General features: G+C 36.9%; 1 protein-coding gene across 1 annotated transcript in view; it reads left to right on the top strand.

Annotated features, from left to right (window-relative positions):
- The window catches only part of LOC130834974 (cGMP-specific 3',5'-cyclic phosphodiesterase-like), a 44,606-nt gene extending 24,860 nt beyond the window's left edge, over positions 1-19,746 (top strand). Inside the window, exons 3-6 of the mRNA XM_057706120.1 lie at positions 6,600-6,689; positions 17,371-17,491; positions 18,492-18,596; positions 19,316-19,746. Of these exons, the coding sequence (XP_057562103.1) occupies positions 6,600-6,689; positions 17,371-17,409 (129 nt within the window). The 3' untranslated portion in view covers positions 17,410-17,491; positions 18,492-18,596; positions 19,316-19,746. The remainder of the gene's footprint in view (positions 1-6,599; positions 6,690-17,370; positions 17,492-18,491; positions 18,597-19,315) is intronic.
- Positions 19,747-20,543: the final 797 nt, after the last annotated feature.

Here is a 20,543-nt window from a genome sequence, read left to right as displayed (position 1 = left end):
GGTAATTCATCACTTAGCCCACTCATATTTTGAATAGTCAAAATACTGTCTCATAGCCTTTTATGAAAATAGTCAGAATATGAAAGTACGTTCTATGTTTTCTGAGTCCTACTTCTTTAAATACGTGTCTGTGAAAATGACACACTTCTTCAGCTTATGAGACCACAGAACACTTAAAAATTAATAATGTAGCAGTAGAAATCCAAGAAGTGGCCGTGAAACAAAGTAGTGCTCAGATTGAAGCTAAGAGTAAAAAAATAGTCTGCTAGATAGATTAATTGTAAGAAATGGTCAACTTTTGATTCGCTTTTTAAAACTTTGTAACAGAATGATATAAATGTAGGGATTCAACTATTTTATTATTAATAAAATAACACATTCATATGTTTAAAATAGAAGACAAGGTCCACAGTTTAGACCAGTGAGTTTCAATTAGACCACAAATACCAATGGTGTTCAGTCACACATCATCTCCTCCTTCATCAGCCCCATCATTCGTGCAGATTTCTTGAATGTGGCACAGGGTTTATTAATAATAAGATATTAACACATAATAATCAGAACAACTATATAAATGTGTTGGCATTATCCTCATATGTGAAAACTAGATATCATCCAATATCGAGATTGAATTGTGTATTAGTCAGTGTTCTTCAGAGAAACAGAACCAGTAGGATATCCAGAGATAAATAAGTGATTTATTGTAGGGATTAGCTCACTTGGATATGGAGGCCTAGAAGTTCCACAATCTGCCCACCATCTGCACAATCTGGAGAACCAGATAAATTGATGGTATAATCAACTGAAGGCCTAAGAATCAGGGAGGGGTCAATTGTGTAACTCTGGTTTGAGTCCAAAAGCTTTAGTTCCAAGAGCTCTGATGGATAGCAGGAGGGCAAGAGAAGATGGATGTCTTAGCTCCGAAAGCAAATTCGTCCTCCCTCTCCCTTTTTGTTCTGTTCAGGTACTCAAGGGATTGGGTGATGCCCACTGCGTTGATGAAGATCTTCTTTACTCATTCTCCTGATTCAAATGCTCATCTCTTCTGGAGACGTCCTTATAGACACACCTAGAAATTACATTTTATCAGCCACTTGGGTATCCCTTCGCCTAGTCAAGGTGACACAGAAAATTAACCATCACAAATTGCTTTGAACCCCTGGTTCCATGACCTGTGGAAGCCATAAGCCTCCCCAAGATTTCCTGTGTCAAAGGATTTACATTGTCTAAACAACCCTTTTTCCTAAGTCAACTGGAATGCAAAACTTGTACTCTTCTCTTGTTTCCTGGAGACAGCCTCTCCATGGATACCATGATTTCTAGGGAGGAAACTTGGAAGGTCTTAGGGAAGGGTCACATTGCCACTCATGTGGCCTTCACCCACCCCTACTTTATTCCTCCCTTTTCAGTCCTTCTCCAGATAAACAAATCTTCACCAGCTCTCATCCTACAGGTCTCACTTGCTACTCAAGTGAATTTCTGATGAATGAAATTATTTCTAAAATGAATTTTCAGAGGAAAGAAAGAACAACAGCAACTGTTTTAATTTTGATGTCTTTAATTTATCAAAATTATTAATTGTGATAAATTTGATAAATTTGTCATGGCATAATTGTACTCCAGGAAACACAGTTCGGGAACTGCTCTATCTTTGTTCAATGTTCTAATAATCTTTAGGTATTCCACTTTGCGGAAGAAAACCGACATATAATTTGGCAAGTCTACTGTGTTATTTCCGTTTTCGTTTTCTTTTATCTTTTATTTTTATATTATTTCAACCTTACAGAAAGGTTGCAAGACCAGCATCACAAACTTGTGCATACCCTTTACGCAGATTCTCCAATTGTTTATATTTTGTGCCATTTGCTTTATTATTTTCTTTTTCTATATATAATGCATGTAAGTAATATATGCATATTATTTTTTTCTGAACCATTTGGAGACTTTTTTATGAGTATATATTTTCTAACAAGAATATTCTCTTACACAATTGTGATACATTAATCAAAATCTGGAAATTTTATGATACAGTACTCTTATCTGACATTCTGTAGTCAAATTTGGTCAGTTGTTCCATGATGTCCTTTATAGTTGTTTTTTCCCTCTGATCAAGGCTCTAATTCAGGATTGCATATTGCATATACTTGTTCTATCTCTTTAGTCTCCATTAAATCTGGAATAGTTTCTCAGTGTTTATCTTTCTTAACATGTATTTTGGAAGAATACAGGGCAGTTATCTTGTAGAATGTTTTCCTTGAATAGATACAAGTTAGGCACTTTTGGCAGGGATACCACAGATGTTGACCTTGAGACCTTGTTTGGTTTTACAAACAACAGTCAGTTCTTCACTTCTCCTGCACCCGCTTTGAGCTACATTCCAGCTCAATTCAGACACTAGCTACCTGGAGTTAGTGCAGACCCCACAGGTTAAGGACTCAGTGCCACAGTATTGTCCCCGCTTCAGATGCCAGCCATAAATAGGATCCCCACATCCATGTCTGGCTAGCTACAGATTCAGGAGTCCCCTGCTCAGATTTAATGATTTCTTAAAATGACTCAGAACACAGAAAGCACTATAATTAACATTACAGTTTTATTATAAAGGATACAATTCAGAAATAGCCAAACAGAAGAGATGCATAGGGCAAGGAACGAGGTGGGGGACACAAAACTTCCATGCCCTCTCGAGTGGGAGGAGGGGCAGTGCCTCACCATCCCAGCACACACATGCCGTCATAACCCAAATCTCTGACAAACGGGGCAAGAATATACAATGGATAAAAGACAGTCTCTTCAGTAAATGGCGCTGGGAAAACTGAACAGCCACATGTAAAAGAATGAAATTAGAACATTCTCTAACACCATACACAAAAATAAACTCAAAATGGATTAAAGACCTAAATGTAAGACCAGACACTATAAAACTCCTAGAGGAAAACAGAAAACACTATAAAACTCCTTAACATAAATCATAGCAATATCTTTCTGGATTCATTTCCTTATTCTTTATATATGTGTGCATGTGCTCAAGCCATGTTCCAAGCTCTTTACTCCTCTCTGTAGAATCTCTTATCTTTCTCTTCAAGCTGAAGAGCTTTCATTAACTCTTCTTTAGTACCTGTGTGGTGGTGACCAATTCTCTGATTTCGTTTATCTGAAAATGCCTTTATTTTGACTGTAATCCTAAAAGATATTTTCACTGCCTGGACAATTCTTAGTTAATAGTAGTTTCCTTTCAACACTTAAAATGTTCTCCCACGTTTTTCTGGTTTTAATTTTTCTTATGAGAAGTCAGCCAGCCTTCATTTTTCACCTTATGAGTTTCACAATATATGTCATTTTTACACTATGTGTGTATGTTTAAGGTTTTCACTAATGTTGGGAAATTTTTGGTCATGTGTTTAAATATTTTTTCTGCCCCATTCACTTCTCCAATTGAACTCCAATTGTATATATGTTAGACCATTTGATGTTGGACTCAGAGAACACTGAGGCTCTGTTAACTTTTTTATAGATTTTTTTTTTTGTCCTCTCAGTCCTTTTGACTAGATATTTTCTGTTGATCTATCTTCAGGTTCACTGACCCTTCTGTTGTTTCCAGTCTGTTGTTAAATCCATCAATGAACTTTTGTATTTTTCAGTTCTAGAATTTCCATTTGGCTTTTTTAAAATACTTCTTTCTTTCTACAGAGATGTCCATCTGTTCATTATTACCATATTTTCTATTCAGTCCTTAAACACACTTACAATAGCTGCTTTAAAGTCCCTGTTTGTTAATTCCAACCTCTGAATCATCTTGAGGTCATTTTCTATTGACTGCTTTTTTTCTTTACTGTGGGTTTCAATTTCCTATTTCTTCACACATGTTGTGATTTTTTTAAAATTTTTTTATTGTAGGTTGGATATTGTGAATGTTTTGTTGTGGGGCATTTGGATTATATCAACTTCCTTTAAAACAGGACTGACCTTTGTTGTTGTAGGCAGTGGAGTTCCTGGAAGAGGCTTTCTGTCTTGTCAGGTTTGGTATTATTATTTGTTAGGATGGATCTACTTTAGTTTTAAATTTAGTCTTAGGAAATGTTGTCTGAATCTAGGGTATGGTCCTTACTTCCAAGGAGTGGCCCTTCTGTGTCTCAACTGAATGCCTGAGGTGCCTAGTAAGGTATCTCCTCTGGTGGGTGGGACCCCAGTGTCTTCAGACATTGTTATAATTGGTATCACCACTTGCTTTCAGGCTTCAACAGGTAATTTTTGCTGCTTCTCTTAGAGTCTTGCCAAATACATGTCTGAAGTGACTAGCCACTCAATCTTCTGCCACTCCTTTACACTCCCTACCCCCACCCACAACACTGCCTCTCTTGTCAGGTACTTTGCCTTGCACATTCCAGCCACTTTAGAAGCCCTGAATTCAGTTCCATTTGGAACTATTACTCTGGATACCAATTGTCTTCTCCTCCTGGGGGAAAAGTGCCCCCAGGAAGAACCAGATTAATGCAAGTCAGTGGTGTGTATTCCCCTCTTCACTGTGTGTGTTTTAGTTATTGCATGTATGTGGTCTAATCTTATATTTTTCAGCTGGAGGGCAAGTCTGGTACTAGTTATTTTATTATGAGAGATGCGTATCTAAGCTTTGTGTTTTTTTTTACACTGTCATGTTCTCATAAACAGTGAAAGAAATAATCACAATAATAGTTGTGCTCTATTTTTCTTTTGATGGGGCTTAGAAGTTCTCTATGTGTTTACAACCCCTGCAGTGGGTGCATTGTTAAAGGAGAATTCTTTGAGATGCTAAAATTCGCTTAAAGTGATTTTGAAGCATACATTCCTCCTACCTCCTTCAATAAAGAGTGAAATCCAGGGCTGCTGTTTATTTTAAACTTCCAGTATGCACAAAAAAATTCTGTGAAAGTCCTTCTAATTTCAGACTCTTGCTTTGCTTAGATAGTTGGGTTGAATCCTCTTTTTTATAAATTGGTCTTGTAATTCAGATATTCATTAACAAAATAATTGCTGAGGATGCATTACTATTCATATTTTGATTATTAGCTTGTAGAATAATTCACTATATAAATTCATAATTTTTAACTTCTTTTACTTCATCCATGTCAGTATCCTGTCTGCTCTCTTTAGATACCTAGCAATATAGTATGTTATTTAAGAACTGCTTTTTGGAAACATTCAGCCAAGGTTTTCTCTGTCTTTCAATATAACTTTGAGCTCTTTTGCAGAAAAATTAAAAATGAAATAGTGTTTATAATATAAAATATTCATATTGATTTTCTACCATTTTATAACTTTTCTTCTGAAATTTTCTTTACTGCCAAAGTTTGGTCCTCTCAGGGGGAAATTGGCCTCATTTCTGACCCTAGTTGATGGAATCTAGTGTAATCATTTACTTCATTCACAGCTTTGGCTTTGCGTGACTTTAGACTAATTAAAAAACAAACAGAAATGACCTTCAAAGATGAGGATTTTTCCAGTGTGACTATTCCATATTCTCTGAAGGGAATTCCAAAAGCAGAGTTTTTAGAACAATAATGCTATTATTAGGTTGAGCATGTAAGTTCCCAAGGCAGTTGCTTTGAAGGGAACAATATGCATTCAGATGTTTATGTTCTGGTATGTTTGCTTCCATTCTAATTGTATCTCATATACTGGTCTCTGTCCATTTCCTCAAGTATATTTTTCCTCCTACCTATAAGATTTGCTTTAAACTATAGTAAGCTAAAAATGATCACATTGGATAACTATGATATCATTTGTTAATGATATCATGATTTCCTTCATTTATTGAACAAATGTTTCTGAGTTCCTGTGCTAATATTGGGAATACAGTGATGAACCAAAAAAAGCCCCTCGTAGAGTTTACAGCCTACCTTTAATCTTCTCAATCTGGTTTAATGGAAAATAGCCTGTATCTTTCTTTCTTTAAGCCACATTTAGAAATTTTACACTTTTCAGAAGTCCTTTGTGATTATTGAATGTGCAAGGATGTATTTTGTAAAAGGGGAGAGAGATTCAAAAGATTGAGCAATTGATTATACATGAAGGCCATGCAGTTTTATTAGATACAAAAAAGGTAAGATTTTAATTCTTATGCACATCTGAGATAGAAATACAGAACAGTGAGGAAATATATAAACAGTCATTATGAGGGAAGTCAAGTCAGTATTGGAATGGTCATTTTGGAGGTGATGGGTTTTATAGGAAAAGTTTGAGACCAAAGATGCGTTTCTTTTTCAGAAGAATCAGTGAGATGGGAATAGGCAAACTGTATTACAGAGGGGGAGAGTTGCCACTTTCCCCCGAGTTTAAGTGAGGCTGTCTAAATTGGTTAATATTTTGAATTTCCTTTATTTCTTCACATTTGTTTCCATCTGTATTTTTTCATAAATACTAGCTGCTAAAAAACCCTTAAATTTATCTTTGTCCAAGATGATGTGTACTTATATGCTTTGATGCCTCTTACAATGATAAAATTGTCATTCAGAGCAACAAGGTGAGTCAAAGGTTAGATTTCTCTAATCCTATAAACCAGAAAAATCAAATCAGTCTTTGAATAGGTCAGTCACTAAATTGAATTTCTTCTTCCTTACTAGGATCCTCGGTTCAATGCAGAAGTTGACCAAATTACAGGCTACAAGACACAAAGTATTCTTTGTATGCCAATTAAGAATCATAGGGAAGAGGTAAGCCAGTTTTCCATTTTATAAAAGGTCATTTGGAAACATTTTTCTTTTTTGAAAAAAAATTTTTCACTTTGCGCACTTATGAAATAATGCTATAGTGACAAGTTAACTATAAAGTGCTTAAATGTTCTGCTTGATGTGTTTTATTTAGACTTTAGTAATAGGGTTGAATCCTGATACTTTACTTTGACCTAGAAATAAATTTTAGACATGTCATTTCTGTACCTCTCTTTCCTGAGGACCTTACTGACTCCTAAGATATATAATTGCTATGGTGGTTGTAATCAGTTTATTTCATATTATATTTTACATCTCAAAAACGCTTATTTCATAAATGGTTATCCATTTGCAGTGGTTGTCAGCTGATTTTTTTGTTTGGATGCAAAATGAGGTTTGAAAAAATGGAAATTGTAGCCAAGTCCAAGCAAAATTTATTGTGAAATTATAACAAGCCATTGAAAATAAGTTAGTTTATATTTCATCTAACTAGAAGGTTTGGATTCTGTAAGCACTGAATTCTCTCTTCATTTTACATTTATTTGAAAAAAAAATAGTTAATACATTATCATTTAAACTGAGCGCTTCAAATGAATGTTCTCAGTCCTGTCTGCACATTACAATCAACTGTGAAACTCTAAAACGTTACCAATTAAATCAAGATCTCTAAGAGCTGGGTCTAGATACTGATACATTTTTAAAGCTCCCCAGATAATTCTGAAGTGTAGCCAGAGTTGAAAATCATTTCTTTAAGTGAAAACAAATAGATTGGAAGAGCCCATGTTTGTGGTTCTTAATCTTGGCTACACATTAGAATCACCTGTGGAGCATTTAGAAGTTCTCATGCCCAGGTTTCACCTTAAATCAGAATCTCTGGGGTTGGGACCCAGGCACATCAGTATTTCTATTTTTTTAAGCTCTTTATTGGAGTATAATTGCTTTACACAGTTGTGCCAGTTTCTGCTGTACACCAAAGTGAATCAGCTGTATTTATACATACATCCCCGTATCCCCTCCCTCCCACGACTCCTTCCTGTCCTCCCTGTCTCACCCCTCTAAGTCATCACCCATCATCCATTTGTTTTTCTCTTTCTGGCTTACTTTGCTCTGTATGACAGACTCTAGGTCCATCCACTTCATTACAAATAACTCAATTTCATTCTTTCTTATGGCTGAGTAATATTCCATTGTATATATTTGCCACATCTTTTTTATCCATTCATCTGTTGATGGGCATTTAGGTTGCTTCCATGTCCTGGCTATTGTAAATAGTGCTGCAGTGAACATTGTGGCACATGTTTCTTTTTGGATTAGGGTTTTCTCAGGGTATATGCCCATTTCTCCAGAGAAGACATGCAGATGGCTAACAAACACATGAAAAGATGCTCAACATCACTCATCATTAGAGAAATGCAAGTCAAAGCCACAATGAGGTATCACCTCACACCAGTCAGAATGGCCATCATCAGAAAATCTAAGAACAGTAAATGCTGGAGAGGGTGCGGAGAAAAGGGATCCCTCTAACACTGTTGGTGGGAATGAATATTGGTACAGCCACTATGGAAAACAGTATGGAGGTTCCTTAAAAAACTAAAAATAGAACTACCATGTGACCCAGCAATCCCACAACTCGGCATATACATCAGTATTTCTTAAAGCTCCCAGGTGGTTATCATGTGCTGCTAGGGTTGAGAACCACTGCCAAGAATACGAGAAACACTTTGCTGGTTCTACTTGATTTATATTCGGATTCTGATATCTTTCTTTTCCCTCCCCCATCCAGTCCTTTACCAAGTCCCATCGCTTTTTTTTCTGTTAGTGTTTCTCATTTCGATTTCTTTCTTTTCATTCCTGCTGCCTGTACCATCATTCAGATCTTGAAGTAATGCCTAAACTTTTAAAATATTCTTGTAAGGGGTTTTTGTACTTTAAGTCAATTTTCCTTTAATCCACCCTGCATATGCCCTTGGGAATTTTCCTGAAACACAGCTTTCTAAATCAGTGCTTCTAAAACAGTAATGTGCATATGACTTTTTTAATTTATTTATTTATTATTTTTTGGGGGGTACACCAAGTTCAATCATCTTTTTTTATACACGTATCCCCATATCCCCTCCCTTCCTTGACTCCCCCCACCTCGAGTGCCCCCCACCCTCCCCGCCCCAGTCCTCTAAGGCATCTTCCATCCTAGAGTTGGACTCCCTTTGTTAGACAACAACTTCCCACTGACTATCTATGCATATGACTTTTAAAATGCAGATTCTGAGTTCAGGTGGTCTAGGTGAGACCTGAGTGAGGTTCTTTTCTAACAAGCACCAAGTTGATGCCAGTGTCCGCAGATCACAATTTGATGAACAGGATCCTAAATCAGTCACTTCTCAGTCGTCTAAGATAAGTTCTCAGTGCCTTAGAGTTGCTATGTGGTTTCTTAAGAGGGTAGTTACAGCCACAGTTACTGAAAATCCCGGTAGCTAAAACATGCAAATGAGCTTAAATAATTGATTAGCCAATTAATTGTGAATGAATAAATAAAATTGAAAAGGCCATGCATGGACCAGTAGTGTTCTTAATCGGATCGCCAGATAAAGTAAATAAAAACCATGTCTTATGCAATATTGGGGACATAGTTATATTAAAAAATTATTTGTTGTTCATCTAAAATTAAATTTGACTGGATGTCCTATATTTTATCTGGCTGCCCTAGTTATAAACCAAGGACTATGATTGTGTGCACTTAAGAAGATGATGTTCAGCTTTTAATTTGTAAGTATGTTTTAAAACCATGGCCTGAAAAAACAACTTTGTGCTGGCCGAGAGACTCAGCTTGAATCACACTCTGGTGAAATATCTCTTCCTAAGTAGCATGAACGGTGGGGATTGGGGGGAGCCATGAGCAACAAAAACCCCAGGGTGAAGCAGGTGAGACTGCCCTTGTGTAAGAGGGCGTCCTCTGGATCCGTGCACTTCTGTCTTTATGGTTACCAGTGAGGGTGATGTAAACTAAAACACCAATAACAAAACCCCCTGCTGTAGTGAAGTGTAAATTACGTACCATATAATTCACCCATTTGAAGTGTATAATTTGATGAGATTTTGACACATGCATGTGTAGTCATATAAACACCACTGTCATCAAGATACAGAACATTTCTGTCACCTCAGATATTTCCCTGTACCGCTTGTAGTTGATCTGCTCCTCCTCCCTCAACCCCCAACCCCCAAGAATCACCGCTCTGTTTTCCATCACTATTGTTCTGCCTTTTCTAGAGTGTCATATAAGCCATATACGTGGAATCATACAGGAGGTAGTCTTGTATGTCTGGCTTCCCTCACGTAGCGTAACGCTTGTGAGATTCATCCATGCTGTTGCATGTGTCCGTGGTGTGTTCCTTTTTATGGTGGTTATTCCATGGTATGGGTGTGCCACAATCTGAATATATCCGTTCATCCATTGACAGACATTGAGTTGTTTCCAGGTTTTGTCTTGTTAGGAGAAAAGCCGCTGTTGATGTTTGTGTGCAAGTCTTTTTGTGAACATGTTTTCATTTCTCTTTGGTAAATATATGAGGGGAATTTCCAGGTCATGGGTGGGTATATGTTTAATTGTATGAGAAACTTGCAAGCTCCTATCCAAAGTGGCTGTACCATATACTTTCTTACCAGCAATGAATGAGAGTTGCAGTTGCTTCACATCTGAGGCAACACATGGTATTGTCAATTTAAAAACATCGTAGCCATTCAGTTTGATTACGTGAATGAATAACCCCACTCTCAGTCAAGAGCCGTCCGCTCACCTACAGACCTGATTAAAGTGGATTCAGCTACAGGTCCCCAGATTGGGATTGTCCAGAGCTCTCCCTAAGCGTCCTGCTGGGTTCCTCAGGATCCTCAGGGCTGTCTGCCTCCACACTCCCTCATCCTCTCCTGCTGCCTCTGTTTTACCCTGTGATGACTTGATATAAGGCTGGGCTCTTCACTTGTTTCCACAAAAGTTTTTTTCACACGAAGCATTTCATGAGATTAAAAAAAAAAAAAAACCTTCAGTAACTTCACTGGAGTCTTAGTAACTTTACTGATGGGAAGGTTTCCGAATACAGCTTTTTAAACATCTTGCTGACCCTCCCCATTCTCTGTCCTCTCCCCCTTGTTCCCTCTCCTCCCACGCTCACACTGCCCGGTTTGAAATTATTTCCTGTGAGAATTATTTCTTCAGAAAAAAGGAATGAAGAGAAACAGTCGGAAAAACAGGCATACGCTCAGCATGGCTGTTGTAGAATAAAAAGTAATCTGGCTGACTGAGAACCACGGCCCCTAAGAAGATGCAATATATGACTTCCAGAATTATCTTTAAATTTACAGCTACTTAAACAAACTCAGGGCAATGTTTGCTGTTGTGTACACACAGTAGAAAAGTACTCTTTCTCCCACGAGCGTTTGAAATCAAAATAGAGAGTCACAGTAAGGCTTTTGGGAGTAATTCTTAAGATTGCTTGCTGTGGGCTTGAATCCCATCTTCACCACTTACTTGATGAGTAGCCAGGATGGAACTGGTGAATCCCTTCGTTCTTCAGTTCCCTCATCTGCACAATGAGGGTTATAAAAGGACCCACCTCATAGGGTTGTTGTGAAGATTAATTGTGTTTGTGCATGCAAAGGGCTTAACATGTTTCCTGGCACACTGGAAGTGATTGATAAATGTCAGCTGTTACTTTTGAAAGGAGATCTAGAACTAAGCAAACTCTTAGGAGAAACAAGGAATGATAAGTTGTATGCAGAGGTCATCAGCCACATTATAACCAGTCAGCTGAGATCAAATGACAACCCAGCACCGTCCCTGACTTCACTGGTCTGTTACCCTCTAACACACTTTACGCTTAAAAGAAAAAGACTTTTCATTGTTTTTCCTCTTAAATGAGGCAAAGTGAATTTGGTTTCTTCTCTCTGTTGTAGTCCAATTGTACTCATTCCGACTAATTACCAAGGAACCTAAGATGAAATGTGGTTGTTCATAACATGTCTTGGTACCTTTTCGTGACTCTAATTTCTTAAGGTGCCACCTCTGAAGAGCTGCTTGAATGGAGTAGTTGACTATTGAATGCTCAAGTCTGAACTACAACACAGTCCAGAAAATTCAGAAAGATTTTTAAGATTCAGTAAAATCTGTAATCACTGCATCTGCCTCTCTTCTTGGGAAGTATTTCAACTAATTAAAATTTTTCGAGAGTTCTTTTCATCCGTGTTATAACCATAAGTGTAATAGCACAATGCCTTTTTAGAAGTCAGGATCATAGATATTCCTAAAACCTCTATGACAGAATTATTTTTGAATCATAAAGGTTAAGCTTTTGCAATTTTCTCCTCTCTGTACTCCCTTCTAAGACAATGGAATTAATGGGCAGTGTGGTGGGGGTAGGGTGGGGACTGGAGAAGCTAGAGGAAGCTAAAATAATTTATTTTGGAAAGGTCACAGAGCTATTGGCTAGAGAAAATGAATGAAGACAAAAAGTAAAGGGGTCAAGGGAGAGAAGAGAGACAGCCCAGGCTGTATAATAGAATAGTTAGAGGACAGACAGGGTAGGACTTTGGAAATAACTGCCTATCCTGTGGAAGCTATTCTAAGGACTTGACATATATTCTTTCATTTAATCTTCATAACAACCATAGGAGGTAGTTATTATTTTATTCCCACTTAACAGATGATGAAACGGAGACACGGGACATTTAGGGAACTTGGCCAAAGTCACAGAACTAAAAACTGGCGAAGCTCAGATTCAAGCCTAGACAAGAGGGTTTCTTAAAATTCTGCCGTGGATGACGACTGCACTCTCTTTTCTTCCCCCTCAGTGTTTTCTTGAGCCACTGCAGTCAACATTTAGATTCCTGTTGATTTGGGGGTGGGAGGTACACTGATGGGAGATGCGGCTTCACATATTGTAGAAGCAGGGCTCGAAGGTGGAGACAAGGAGAGCTGGCTGTACCCTGATGGTTCTTCAACGTCAAGTGTTGAGACCACTCTGCAGACAAACTTTTTAAAAAGAGAGAGAGGGGTAGCAGGGAGAAAGAAGGCAGGGAGCAGGGGCGGGGGAGAGAAAGAGGGATCAGAGTCACATCCTCTGCAATGTCTTAAGAGGACTCCATCTAGTAAACAAAAAGACATTTTTACCAGGGATGAAAGAGTTACAGGAGCATGTTTCATGTTCATCTGGGCCAGTGTGCTCTGTGATATGCACAGGAAGCATCATGAAAAAAATTTGCAGCAAGTGTGTGAATGTTTAGGGCTGCTGTTAAATTTCTTTCAGGCTTAACGCTGGATTTTTCAGACCTGGGCACTTGTATCCGTTTTTTATTTTTGTCATGTGCGTTACTTATTTCTATAAGCAGACGTTTCTTTTATGTTTAGTAAAGAAGTGCAGGGAAACTCAACTCTTTCTAGCTCAGATGACCTATTTCGGAAATCCTGCCCTCTCTTGAAGTATTGCTTGTTATGACATGGTAGCGATGAGTGCTTTTTTTTTCTTTTTTTAATTGGTAGGGGCTGCACCAATGAGGTAGAAGCCAGGACATTGTGAAATAATGCAAGTTCTATGAAAATTTTGTATTGATCTGAGGTAGAGATTCTATCCAATAATATCAGGCTAGGCATAACCTGTTTTCTGTTGGTTGAATGTCAACTCCAATTTTTATTAAGTAAAAATCTAATTTGGAATCAGAGCTCTTACCTCCTTCTCTGTTTTTATCATTTTGATTTTATTTTATCATATTTGATGATATACTTATAATTCTTTGATGAAATGTAACAGTTATAATAAAAGATTTATGGTAAGTTTTTTTACAGTATAAGGGAGCATTTTTAGCTAAATATCCAGTTGTTTATATATTCTTTTAAAATAAAACTGACAAACTTCAAAAAATATCAGCTAATTTTATGAGATTTTTATGAAATAAGTACAATACTTTGATGAATCAAAGAGATTTAATGTCTGCTGAAAATTGTAAAGTAAAGCATTAATGGAATCAAATGTGTCATTCTAGCTGCAATATACAAAAGTAAATGTTTTCTAGAATTTAAGGTACATAACTTTATCTGCTAATCCCCTCCTAAATTATCTTGCTTTGAAAGTAATTGTTGAATCACTGCACTAAGTAGAGCCCTGGTCTAGGCAGTGAGGATATGAAAAAAAATGAAGCAAGGAAGATACTTGAAACTTTTTTTTCAATTTCAATGAGAGGGAGACCTTATATACCAAAAAGCAAATATCAATGCAAGGTAGCAAGACAGATGTTAAATAAGTTCAATATTCAACACATAAGTTCGAAGGAAAGTCTGTGGATTTCAGGAGCTGGAGGAATCACAGAGGAAGGCCGAAAACTGTGGTTTCATACAGCAGATCCCTGCTGTGTTTATCCCACAGGCTTAAGAGAGGAAGCTGGAACATGCTTTCTGTGAGAGGGTGGAGGCAGGGTGGATGCTTGCCTATGATCTTCAGCTCGCAGTACTGACTAGGGCTTTTCTTAAACTTGACGTGTAAGCTTGGAACAGATAAACGTTACAGCTTTATACATAATCCTACAATTCGAAGTCAGACTAGATGAAAATAGAGCTACAAGAATAAGCAGAGTTTAATTGCAGACTGTCAGTTGATCTAGATCTATTTTAGTCTTAAAGAATTGGCTACTTATGTGTTTTTTTGAAAACTTATAAATTGTGCATTGCATTTATTCCCCTGTGATATTTGTTTTAGAAACAAAACAGAAATACTCCGAAAAGTTTCCATTGGTACTGGACTTGATATGGTGATGGTGAAGATCTTTTCCTTTTTTTTTTTTCCACGTTACCCTTTGAATAACAAACAAGTGTATTTTACAAAAGGAAGAAGATGGTAACCACTTTCCTAAGGAAAAAAACATTTCTTAAGAGCATCAGATGAAAAACATAGTGCTAGTAAGTTAAATCCCTGAGGCTACACTACTGATCCAGGAGAAGAAAGAATGAATAAAAGCTTGAGACTGAAAGTTAAGTTAGTGGTAGGCTATATTTACCCAAATCTTATTTTCAATGCTCAGAAAATTTGGTTCAGACTGAATGCTATGTTTTATTCAATATAAAGTTAATCTTCATTGGTACTTTTAGAATTCCAGCAGTTGTTGGAATGCCTTGCATTTTTCATTTGATAGAGCGTTTGTAAGTTTAATTTTGAGAAGTTTTATATAGATTCTGAATTATGGCTAGTAGAGGTCTGGAACCAGCTGCAGGTAAGCGAAAATAATTTCTTTGTATAATATCTGACCCAGAACCACATAATGAGACCTTGGGATGGATTTTGATTATTAAATAATGTTCATGCATTCTTAAAGAGTTAAGGTAGTTGTCAGTGAAATTGCTGCTCTCAATAGATATATGTATGCAAACATCTTTATTCATCTAAGAGCTAAGATTATATAGGCAAAGTGCTTTAAAAACTATGTACTCTGTATTCCTTCTTATTAAATCCTCACCTAAAAGTTCTTACTTGTTTCTCTTCTACCATAAAGTGAAAATTAATATTCTGGGTGGAATTCAAATAAAAGTATAGAGTTGGTGATCTTATAAAATTTTTGAATCATATCTTATCTCTCTCTCTTTTTTTTTTTTTTTTTTTTTTTTGCATCACTTGGTAGCAGTGAAATAAAGTGAAGATGACCTGGATTTAGAACTTCCAGATGCATTTGATTATTACACATTATTTGATGATCCTGTGTATGACATTAGTGATCTCTTACAGCATAACAGATTACCCTAAGCTTAGTGATTCTGAACACGAGCCTTTCCTATCTCGGTTTCTGTGGTTCAGGAATGCCAGAGCGGCCTAGCTGGCTGGGTGGTTCTGGCCCAGGTTCCCTGCCCGTGGCTGCACTCAGGATGCAGCAGGGAGGCCGGACTCACGCTGGAGCGTGCACTTCCCAGAGGGCTCGCTCGCGTGGCTGCTGGCAGGAGGCCTCAGTGCCCGGCCAAGCAGGCCTCTCTGTAGGTCACTCTGTGTCCTTGACACACGGCAGAGGGTGAGCAAGGAGGAAGCAGCAGCGCCTTGTACGTCCGAGTTGTTCACCTTCGCTTCACGGTAGCTGTTCATTAGAAGCCAGGCCTCACGTCCGGCCCAAACTCAGGGAGGGCAGTTAGGTCCCACCTCTTGAAGAGAGCAGCATCAAAGGATGTGTGGAGATACTGTGAAACCACCAAAAGTCCTAAGAGTACTTTGAGGCTTTAGTCTCTTTCCTTAAAACTGGTCAGATGATAAACGAGGAACTCTGCTTGTTAATTAAAATAATATCTTAAACAATAAGGACCTACTGTATAGGACAAGAAACTGCATTCAATATCTTCTAATAACCTATACTGGAAAAGAATCTGGAAAAGACTATACGTGTGTGTGTGTGTGTGTGTGTGTAAAAACTGAGTCACTCTGCTGTACACCTGAAACATTATAAACCAACCATTCTTCAATTAAAAAGATCTTAAAAAATAGTGTTTTCTCAACCTTTCATGTTCTAAAAATAACATCAGCTACCAGAGACAGCATAGACTGGATTTAAAATAAGGTGGTAAGTTGGAGTGTGTGCCCTGCCGGGTTGGCTTGAATCAAAGGGAAAAGAGCAAGTAGAATTACAAGAGGAGAACTGAGGAGGAGAAGAGGAAGATCCCTGCTGTTTGAGCTGCGACAAATGATTGGGGTATTAAAAGTCTTCTAAAATATTATGTCACAAATGCAGGTCTTCGTGAGGTCACTGTTTGTGTGTAGCTTAAGTACTTTGCTTCTTAATACCTATGGAAAATGCTCACTGGTATATCCTTATTATCTCTCTGCACCATTGATTTTCGCCTCGCTCGTGGATCAGGATTGGAGGGAATGTGTCTAGTATTTCGGCACAGTGTTTGCTTGGGTGTAAACTGGAGGCGAGGCCATGCAGGCAAGCTGAGGCGGGATTGTGAAGAGTCGGCAAGTTGCCATGCAAAAGAGGTGCTGGATTTTTTTTTTTTTTTTTTTAAGCCAGGAAACATTTGCTGTCATTTAAAGATCTGTGTGGCCAGAGTGTTAAGGATGAACAGTTTTCTTTGTTTAATCTCTAACCCAGAGCCACATGATTTGACATGATAGATTTTGATTTCCATATTTGTTCATATGCAGGGAAAACCCTGGGTCTGGAAGCAGGGAAGCTGGTAAGGAGGCTTTTGCATAATCCAGACTAGGGGTGGATTTGTTACACTTCTGTTTGGGCAATTGAGGGATTGATTTGATGGAGGGTTAAGTAGAAGGAAGAATCTAGAATACTTTCTAGGTTTTTTAGATAGATGTAATGGGGTAGAATTGTGATATTCCCTAAAGTGAAACATGCTACAGAGAGAATTGGTTTGTGGGGATCAAAACCATTAGCTCTTTTTTGGGGGGTATGTTTTGCTATCTGTTCCTTTCTCCTCTCTCCTCAAATCTCAGTGCTGCATCCCCATCCTCACTTTCAGCCAGTGGTCTTGCTTACTGAGAATTTGAAAACAGGAGCTAGGTTATTGATGGGGCAAGTTTTCTGTATAATTTGGAGGAGATCCATAATAGCAGTGGTAGAAATTTGCTGAGGATCGGAAGTAGGACCTAAGAAAAGAATTGCTTTGTATTTCCGTGAACCAAAAAAGATGCTTTGTTATGTATTACAGAATGGTTATACAAGTGTTCAGTTCAGAAATTGGTGGTAGTCATCTCAAATATTGAAAGTGGGGAGGTCCTTGACAGATGGCAGTTTGATATTGAGTGTGACAAGACTGCAAAAGATGACAGGTAAGTAGGAATTTAAATTATTTCCACCTTAATATGCTTGTTCTAAAACTTGTTGTCTTTACTAAATGAGTTCTAATGATATTGAACAAGTTTCATATAAGGTATAGTTTTTTCTACAATGTTTAATTTGATCTTCAGTCTCCTGTGGAAAAGAATTGTGCTTATGACTTTAGCATGTCATTAACTTCTAGTACTTTTAACATAATTGCCTTTAGTCTAAATTGGTGAATTTCAGATTGTAGTATTTATGGTGGTATATGCAAAACTACATATGATGTACTAGGTGGCTCATTTAATGAATTGTTTAAAACTAGTTTTAACCATAAGGGATTATCCTAGACTCTCCCAGCTTAAGGTGCAACTCTGTTGCATTGCACTTAATGCCACAGATTTCCTAAGACACTTCATAAACCCTGAAGTTTCCAGACCAGGGGAATGGGAAATGCGCATCATTATATGCTGATGTCTAGCATTGTCCTAGGCATACTTACCTGTAAATTCAGAACCATTTCTCATAATGAAATGTAGTTTGCTTCTGAAGCCTTTGGTCTATTTTAGGAAATGTTTAGCTTATAAAAATAATTTGATATACAATTTAATATCTTATTTTAGACAATAGGGAATTAGACATTTAGGCATTACTAAAAATGCCAAAATGACTATATCCGTTAAACATTTTAGATACCACTGTTATTTTTATTTTTTAAGAGGTGCTGAAGCTTTCCTAACTTGAAGCACTTGGCAAATTTTCTGGTCATCTGATACAGAATGACCTGATACTAAGACCAACCCTAAAAAAATGATTAGAAGGATAAATGAAATAATAAAAATACATAGTATGTCTACTATGGTATGGGTCCTAATGATACACTCATTTTTTAAAAACACTCCTTTTTAATGTATTACTTCTTTGATTTTGGAGTCATTAAATCAGATAAATAACCTTACAGATGTTTTCAGTAACTCATTAAAACTTAAACTGATTTGATCTCTTTGATAGTGCACCCAGAGAAAGGTCTCAGAAAGCTATCCAAGATGAAATCCGTTCAGTGATCAGACAGATCACAGCTACAAGTGACATTTCTGCCACTGTTGGAAGTTTCTTGTAAGTATTATACAACTTCACATTGACTTAAATTTGTTGGGGAAAAGACTAAGCTACTATTTTAAGAATTACCATTTTATTAAATTTTTTCTTAGTTATCAATATCATGTAATAAAACTAAGGAAGCATTATAAAGGAAAAGTAATGTTATATGCATTCTGTAAAATTTGGAAATGCTGAAAAGAAAGGAATTAAAGTATTCCACAGTACTCACCCTTGAATGTTTTAATGTAATTCCTTCCTTAATTTCTTATACATTTTTATGTATTGATATATATTTAAGACTACAGCTATAATTGTGTCTTACTTGTCTACCTTCCTTACTCCTTCAAACATCACATGTGTCCTGAATACCTATTATGTGCCAGACTCTGTTCTAGGCACTAGGATACTGCAATCACAGAACCAAGATGTCAGTTCTCCTGTAGGTTATATTCATGTTATCCCATGTTACTGATTATACACTTTCTACAAATATCTTTAACGGGTTTCCTCTTTAAAGAAAAGAAAAAAACTTGAAGTTTTCATAAGATAAAGTGAAAGGAGTGCAATATTTTCTGTACTACAGTAAATTTCCATTGAGGAAAAGCAATTAACTAGTTATTACAGACCAGGCTAAACGACTTTTCTAACACTATGAGTGGTTCAAAATGTGAGGGAGATAGGGCAGGCAGTTTTACTTTTGAAAAAATAATGTAGTTCAATGATTTTATCTGCAGTTTAGGTTCATTTGATCTCCTGATTTATACAGACAACGATTTGGTTGTACCTGAAAAATGGGAAGAGTCGGGACCACAGTTCATTACCAATTCTGAGGAAATTCGTCTTCATTCATTTACTACTACAATTCACAAAGTAAATAGCATGGTAGCCTACAAAATTCCTGTCAACAACTGAGGATGAGATAAAGACAGTATAATGTACTTGTATTCTCAAATGTGGTTTTCCTGAAACCAAATCAACTGTAGTTGATATGTTTTATTTCATTGGTTAATTTTTAGATGGGGAAAACTTAACATTATGCTTTACTGAATCTGTGCATAATCGTTCCATTCCTTGGTACCTGTTTCACTTTCCATAGGGTTGACGTAAGTTATTGCACACTGTTCCAAAGGGAACTAGCAGATTACATCAGCATTGTAATGTCAGTTCCTTTGATGATGGTAACTGTAGATGGAAAAACTTTTGCGATACAGCTAAATGTCTTTCTAAATCAGACCTTTTGGTCAAGCACCTTGACTCAGAGTGTACAGAAATATCTAAATATATAATAGAGCAAAAGAAATATGACTATTGAGAACATGTGTTTAGATCTTGAAAGGAACTAATGATAGTCCATAAGTAATGAAATATTGATCCTGTTAGGTCCCTTTGCCATTTATTTGTATAGTTTCCATATTGAAAAGTTTTCCAATTATTTGATTTTAATTTATATAACTCGAATCTATGAAGCCATGGATAGTCCTGCTATTCAAATTCCTGTGATACTGAACTTTTCAGAATGTCTTTTTATGTTTTATAAAATCAAGCTTTAAAGGACAATGATGAAATAAAGTTAAATGTGTATGTTCTAAATTTGTCTTAAAATATTCTTATATTGGTGTGGTGTTGATACAGTTAAATAGTTATAATGGATTCAGTGCAGCATATTATTTCTTGTGCCTACTATGGTTAGCCTAAGAATTCAAAGTTGAGTAAGTCTTGAGGTACTTTCACTTTAATGGACAAGCTTTTATTGTACCCCCTTCATCTCAACAGTACATTTAAAATAAATGTTCTTTTTATGAAATGATAAATGTCCTTTGGAATTAATTCAGTTTAGCAAATGTTGAGTTGTAGAACCTTTCTGTACTCTTAGCCTACTGCCAGTCTAATGTTCCATATACAGTTGACCCTTGAACAGGGCAGGGATTGGCTCACTGAGCCTCCAAGCAGTTGAAAATCCCA

This window comes from Hippopotamus amphibius, chromosome 13 (assembly GCF_030028045.1).
Source record: "Hippopotamus amphibius kiboko isolate mHipAmp2 chromosome 13, mHipAmp2.hap2, whole genome shotgun sequence".
Lineage (NCBI taxonomy): Eukaryota > Metazoa > Chordata > Mammalia > Artiodactyla > Hippopotamidae > Hippopotamus > Hippopotamus amphibius.
The sequence above is the reverse complement of the archived record's forward strand: the minus strand, read 5'-3'. Positions and strand labels throughout refer to the sequence as shown.